This window comes from Cimex lectularius, unplaced genomic scaffold (assembly GCF_000648675.2).
Source record: "Cimex lectularius strain Harlan isolate CLEC.00 unplaced genomic scaffold, Clec_2.1 scaffold195, whole genome shotgun sequence".
NCBI classification, from domain to species: domain Eukaryota; kingdom Metazoa; phylum Arthropoda; class Insecta; order Hemiptera; family Cimicidae; genus Cimex; species Cimex lectularius.
The window spans coordinates 640,255-647,448 of NW_019392761.1; the positions used below are offsets into that span (position 1 = coordinate 640,255).

At 36.3% G+C, this 7,194-nt stretch overlaps 1 protein-coding gene across 4 annotated transcripts; it reads right to left on the reverse strand.

Annotated features, from left to right (window-relative positions):
- Positions 1-767: 767 nt before the first annotated feature.
- LOC106663284 lies at positions 768-6,959 on the reverse strand. 4 transcript variants are annotated; one of them, XM_014387990.2, is made up of 4 exons: positions 6,716-6,959; positions 2,896-3,150; positions 1,328-1,374; positions 768-1,225 (listed from the first exon to the last, which is right to left on the reverse strand). In XM_014387990.2, exons 2-4 carry the CDS (start codon positions 2,906-2,908, stop codon positions 890-892), a joined length of 396 nt encoding a protein of 131 aa, XP_014243476.1. In that variant the 5' UTR covers positions 2,909-3,150; positions 6,716-6,959; the 3' UTR covers positions 768-889. The 4 variants fall into 4 exon arrangements, with proteins under 4 accessions (XP_014243476.1, XP_024083160.1, XP_014243477.1 ...); XM_024227392.1 differs by lacking the exon at positions 6,716-6,959 and having other exon boundaries at positions 2,896-2,967; positions 3,088-3,395; XM_014387991.2 differs by lacking the exon at positions 6,716-6,959 and having other exon boundaries at positions 2,896-2,985; positions 3,088-3,395.
- Between the last annotated feature and the right edge of the window lie 235 nt (positions 6,960-7,194).

Consider the following 7,194-nt stretch of genomic DNA (forward strand, 5'->3'; position numbering starts at 1 on the left):
AAATTAAAAGAACTAGTATCACAAATAATTCTGTCTTGGATCCTGCCAGAAATGAAAAAGCCAACCAAACGAAAAGACACCACATGAAACACCGGTGAGTTCAGCAGATGTGAGAAATCTTCTTAAAAACAAAAACTGGAAAGAATGGCATAACCGCTGGACCACCATGACCAAGCTAAATGAAATAAAACTGTCGGTCAAATTTTGCCACTTTCTTGCTTACTCTCTAGCTCCAACTTTGACCTTTAACTCCTGACTCTCTCCACCTGACTCAGACTCTGATACTCACTCACTCTCTGACTCCTGGCTCTTTTCCATCAGACTTAGACTCTGATTCTCACTCATTCACTCACGCTACGACTTGACTCGTTTCCGTTAGGCAAAACCATGTTCATGGGCAAGTACACAAGTATCTTTCAAGCCTAAATCCATACAATTGAGAAGTGTAAAGAAGGGTCAGCTTTCAGTAGCTGTAATGTGGCAAGTATGCATTAACAGGGACATTAGTCAAGGGAACGATAGTTCCTCTCTGGCCGATGCATAAGAGCTTCTCAGGGAACCCGGTCCATCGACACTGATATAATGTTTTTTTGCTTGTTTTGCTCAGCAGGTCGGATCGCAACAGGTTTCATTTTGTTTACTGAATAAAAAATACTAGTTCATCCATTGATATCTGTATGTTTTGTAATACACTTTTCCATTCAGCACTATATACAATTTGTACATAAAATAAATCAATTTGAAAACAAATTTAATCTGAATGTTTAGTTACAATTTTTTTTTTTCAAATAAAAAACAATAAGGCAAAATAATTTTTTTTAAAGTCGATATATGGATTTACAGAATAGTTTATCAAACCAGCATTTTAAAATTTAAAAGTTTACTATAATTAACAGAAATAGCATTCCCATGTGTTAAACCAGCAGGACAAGCAGTCTATAAGCCAAATAAGTGTCTCTTGAGGTTTAACGCTGCACTCCGAGCTGGTACGCTGCGATGATTCGCTGTAATTGCAATAATTTTGATTGTCCAACGTTTCTGAGGGCGCCGAAGGCATGAGAAAGCCATTCTCGACTGTCTCCACGTAAATATGCTGTGGATTGAAAACGTGTTCATTTTCAGTCATTTCATGAAGATAGGGAAATCCTTGGGGCAGACTATGCTCTACAGTTGATCTTTCGAGCAACATGAGAAGTTGTTGAGCTGTATCTGCTACATTTTTCCCCTGTAAAAACCAAAATAAAAAAACCTGTAGTTCACATATTAAATTTAATGATGAGTCTATGATTAATATAATTATAGATGCAATAATAAAAATCAAACTCACAGGAGCAGGTTGTAATATAATAACATCGTCCGTTTGGATCTCTTGATCTAAAATTGGTAAAGTGTTATCTATAATAAAGTTTCGTTAAATATCTTAGTAAATACCCTGATGAACAAAATAAATGCACCACCCTTAAATTTTACTGTGTTTAAGTTTAGCTTAAAGCACCCAATTCCAACCTAATTCCAGTAGTCATCAACAATAGTGCTCTATGCGACCTGGCAGTATTCTGCAATCTCTCACTGATGAGGAGGGCAAATGACACTATACGTTCTTTGATTGCCTTGTAAATACCTGCGTGAAGTTAAAGATCTTCCTCACACAACAACCAATTCGGTGTGGGCGTCCAAGAAAATGCCACCTCAGAATATCAATGACACACTGTGGAATGCCACCTAAGGAACCGTACAGCATGGGGTGTACTTTTCTCCTGAGCTTCTGCACATGACATTAAGCCCATTTGAAAATTTGAGGCCAACTCTCAATTCATCTGTAAAGTGAACTCATGCACAATCTTCCAATGTTCCCATGCGAATAGAAAGCCTGGCCATTTTCTGAGTTGTGGTAAGAAGAGGTTCGGGCCAGGTGCCGCTCCCTGAGTTTGTTTTCATAGAGCCTTCTTCTTACAGTCCTGGAGGAAATCAAAACATTTCGGATTTGTCTTATCAGATTGCTTATTTCATTTCACTTTTCTCCTGAGCTTCTACACACGACATTACGCCCATCTGAAGATTTGAGGCCAACTCTCACTTCATCTATAAAGAGAACATCCACAATCTTTCAATGTCCACATGTTCCCATGCGAATAGAAACCCTGGCCATTTTTGGAGCTGTGGTAAGAAGAGGTTTGGGCCAGGTGCCGCTCCCTGAGTTTGTTTTCATAGAGCCTTCTTCTTACAGTCCTGGAGGAAATCAAAACATTTCAGACTTGTCTTATCAGACTTATTTCATTTCCCGTAATCTGGTCTTGTGCAGCCTGATGACGGATGAATCTATCGTTTTTCCTGTCTGTAGGCCTAGGTCGACCCTGTCCTGTCCTAGTATGAAGCCGTTTCTCTGAAGCGCCAAAGAACCCTTCCTATTGTAGAGTGTATTAAATTGACATTCAGTCTCCTATCAACTTCACTGATTCCTTCCTCTAATAACATTATGACCCGGACACTGTCACACGTACTCAAATCTCTGACTGGAGCCATTGAAAAAAGTATAACAATAATATCAAATGAAATCAACTAAGGAAAAAGATTAACTGAAAGCAATTTTTTGGCGTAGCAGAATGGAAGGGCATAACGCTACTTTTGGTCCACATGGGATTAATCAATACAAAAATAAAGGGAGCAAGCGAAGCATTATTTACTGTTTATTTTGACTGCGGTAGCTCCTAATTGCCTGTAACCAATGTAGAAAGATAATGGATTTAATTTTAAACTAAATAAATTGAGTGGTGCGTTAAATTGGTCCATCAGTGTTTTAAAGAACAGGCTCAAAATCTAACAAATTCAGTAGAAAATTTTACTTCTTTAAATTAATTATTTTTATCGTTACCTGAATGAAGGATATGTACTTACATTTGTGTCCCATTGACGAAGAAAGCACGTCTATGATTGATCATTCAGACCGATAGAATTTTTTTTATTGTTCTGAAAAATCATCACATCCTAAACAGGACGGAAGGCAAATGACCATTTTCATTTTTTTAATTATTAAAGCAAATACGAGTATTTAAGCTTTTACAACGGGTATATAAATTTTTTATTCACCTCCTCAGTAGGTTTTAATGAGCTTAGACAGACGACCGTACAATTGGAAAAGAGTAAATACTCCTACATAAATAAAAAGAAGACGATTAAGTCATTAAGTCACTTTTTTGTTTTGAGATTCAATTGTTTTTGTCACCATTATCAAATAAAAGGTACCTTAATATAAAAGTACCCTTAAAAAAAAAAAAAAAAAAATGAAAACAGTTTTAACTAGGGAGACGAAGTTATGGGGCATAACATTCCATAAAAAAAACTCAATCTATGAGGACGCATAGACAAAATAAACCTTTTTCTATAAAATTAAGCGTTTTAAAACCACAAATTAACCTTTTTTCACTTTTTGAAAATGACGGCTGAACACACAGATTTGTTATTTACAAACATCCTGATTTCAAGCATTAAATGCTCATCATCAGTGGTTACAAACGCGTCAATGCAACGTTCCAATGAGAATAATTTTTAATTCTGAACGTGCAAAAACCTTCCGTCATAACACAATATTATCCTAATAAATACTGTAAGAAAATAATTTTAAATTAGTGATTAATTTGTATTTCAAAAATTATTTCGGTACATGTTTAAAACAGGAGGCAGATCGAAATTTGTGATATTATTTATGCATTTATCTACGTGTTCAATTTTACTTTTTTTTCAAATTTCTCAAAACCAATCGCGTTCCCTCTCTTTGATGAAACTGTGTAACCCTGTTGTATTTAAATTGAAATTGTGTTTTGTTTCATTTAGATGGTACTTAAATTCAGAAAATTTGTTCGAGGTAGGCAAATGTTCTTTTAGTGTCGTTTTAATTTCTCTAACGCTTTCTCCTGTATATTTAATATCGTAATCATTATAATTATGCTACTCTTAGGTATATTACTTCCTTGTTCAATAAAACTATTGTTTTCTTATTTAAAATGACAAAGTTAGTGTAATTTCCCAGCTAGTTGAGAAAGTTATGTTAAATCTGTTACCACCACGCGATTCCTAGTCAAAATTAACTTGGGGTTTGTATAGGACAATTTTTGCTAAAGTTAATCGTTTTCCAAATAAACTGAATGGGCTGACTTGTTGTCACGCGTCTTCCGTCGGGCATATCTCAGAAGTGGTCGATTCTATCAAAATTTTCCTTTCAGTAAAACTGGCGTAAAAGAAGCTGTAGAATCGAATTGTACAACAAAGATATGGGATTTTTATTGAAACTAACAAAGTTAGTGTCATTTCCTTGCTAGATGAGAAAGTTATATTAAATCTGTTACGACCATGCGACTCCTAGCCAAAATTAACTTGGGGTTTCTATAAAACCATTTTTGTTTTGTTAAAGTTAATCGTTTCCGAATTAAATGGGTGGACTATAGAAGTTGATGCACCCTGTATATTTCATGATCTTCGACGTTTAATATAACTTTGCATTCATTAAAACATTTGCATATACTATTAATAACAAAGATAAACAATAGTATTCAAAATGGGGGGCGTCGGTGGCCGCAACGGTTTAGGCGTTGACGCGGCGCTCATCACTGTAAGGTTAAGGTCCCGGGTTCGAATCCAGCAGCCCTGCATTCGAACCCGACATACTTACAAATGTTTTTTTTTTTTCAAAAACACCGGCACCCTGAGGGTTTATATGACCTCTGCTGTTGCGAAAAAAAATAGTGCTCACAGGGTCGACCCTTGTAGGATACAACTCTATATTCATATTTAGATGTCATTTTACCTTTATTTTTAACAACTTCTAACCCATTTTCAGGTAAAATTTAAAAAATTTACTACTATAGAATAGAGGTTGTAGCCGTGTAATATATTTAATTCTCGGCGACAAATGAAATGGCCACGGAGACGAGGTCGTGGGTTCGAATCCCACTCGTGACACTGACTTTTTATCTCAACCAATACCTTACTTAAAGATTAATTAATTGAAAAGAATTTAGTTGGTCAATCGGACCATGAAACCGATTTTATAAGCAAAATAAAGTTTACTTCACAACGCTCTCCGTGGCCATTTCATTTGTCGCCGAGAATCAAATAGATTACAAGAAATTTGAAAAATGGCAACAAGGAGGGAAAATTCAAAAGGTGGGGTTGAGATGGGAAGTTGGTGTCCGAGTGGATCGAAGTCACGATAGCTCAAGTGGTAGAGCAGCGGCGTATTTAGCCAAAGGTCGGGGGTTCGAATCCCGCTCGTGACACTGACTTTTTTATCTCAACTAAAAACCTTAATTAATGTATCATAAAGTTAAATTTGGAGCTTCTGTAAATAAGCGACCGACGGCCTTTTTTTTAAAAAATTTTTTTCTGTCTTCTTGTTCTACATAAAAATTTGTAACTCCTCTAGGTTTTATCCAAATTCCAATTTATGGTAACCTTTGGAACGTTGAATCTCTCTTATGTCAACCTGTGTCAATTCTGTTAAAAATTTTCTCATTACAAGTGAAAAAAATAAAGATGACATGAACAAAAAAACTCAACCCTTTTATTTATATATCCGATTCTAATTTATTTACAGAAGCTCCAAATTCAACTTTATGATAACATTAATTTAGGTTTTTAGTTGAGATTAAAAAGTCAATGGCACGAGCGGGATTCGAACCCACGACCTTCGGCTAAATACGCCGCTACTCTACCACTTGAGCTATCGTGACCTCGATCCACTCGGACACCAACTTCCCATCTCAACCGCACCTTTTGAATTTTCCCTCCTTTTTGCCATTTTTCAAGGAAAAATTCAAAAGGTGCGGTTGAGATGGGAAGTTAGCTTAGATAGTTCAAGTGGTAGAGCAGCGGCGTATCAAGCCCGAAGATCTTGGGTTCGAATCCCGCTCGTGGCATTGACTTTTTTATCTCAACTAAAAACCTTAATTAATTGTAATATATTAATTGGTCAAGCGGACCACGAAATTAGTGAATTTAAATTCTAAATAATTATTTTAAAGAAATATAAATGAAATAGTGTGATGTAATAACAAAGAGCTTTCTTAACAAATTAACAACTAGGCTTCAAGTCTGGTAAAGTGTATGAACGTACATTTGGTCACTTAAAAGGTCAGTTCCTCACTGAAGATGACGCAAAGCAGATACGCGAGTAACATCAAAACTCATGAAACAGAGCCAGTGGTAGAGCAGCGGCGTATTTAGCCGAAGGTCGTAGGTTCGAATCCCGCTCGTGACACTGACTTTTTTATCTCAACCAAGACCTTACAGAAAGATTAATTAATTGAAAGAAGAATCGGACCACGAACTCTAATGGATTTATGGTAACACTTGGAATGTTGAATTTCTATTCTTTCTCTCTGTCAGCGGTAAACTTGTATGCTATTACAAGTAAGAAAATTTCCTCTCCTTTTGCCATTTTTCAAATGTCGTATAGTCTATTTGATTCTCGGCGACAAATGAAATGGCCACGGAGAGCTTTAGTGAAGATATACTTCATTTTAACATTAAATTCACTAATTTTCGTGGTCCGCTTGACCAATTAATATCTTTCAATTAATTACGGTTTTTCGTTGAGATAAAAAGTGGTCCGAGTGGATCGAAGTCACGATAGCTCAAGTGGCAGAGCAGCGGCGTATTTAGCCGAAGGTCGTGGGTTCGAATCCCGCTCGTGACACTGGCTTTTTTATCTCAAACTTACTTAAAGACACTGTGAAATATTCAGCTCCTCGACAAATCACGCTGTCGGTTTCTTGGTGATGGAACAGCACCTGATCCGCATCTCCTCATACTGCGAGCAACACGAATAAACGTTTTGTGGTTTACTCTGAGGCGATCAGGAAATTTCTGTCAGTACACTCGACTGCACGACGCGCAATTCACACTATCAATAAATCAGTCGTGCATATCCACTCGCTGTTGATCGGAAAAATTGAGCTCTTCGGTTCATTTTGAATGGAGTACTGAATGTAACCAGTAGGTACTGTTCTAAAATTTATTTACTTCCAGGAATTAAAATTTGCTCTCATAATACTAGTTTGACAAACAATGACAGAATGTAAACAATAAAAGCAATTAATGTTTACTTTAGCGAAGAAGCAAATTATTGGAATTAACAACGAAATGCGTATTTTCAAACTTTTTGCCATAAGTTTGTCATTTTTAAATTTAAATCCGATT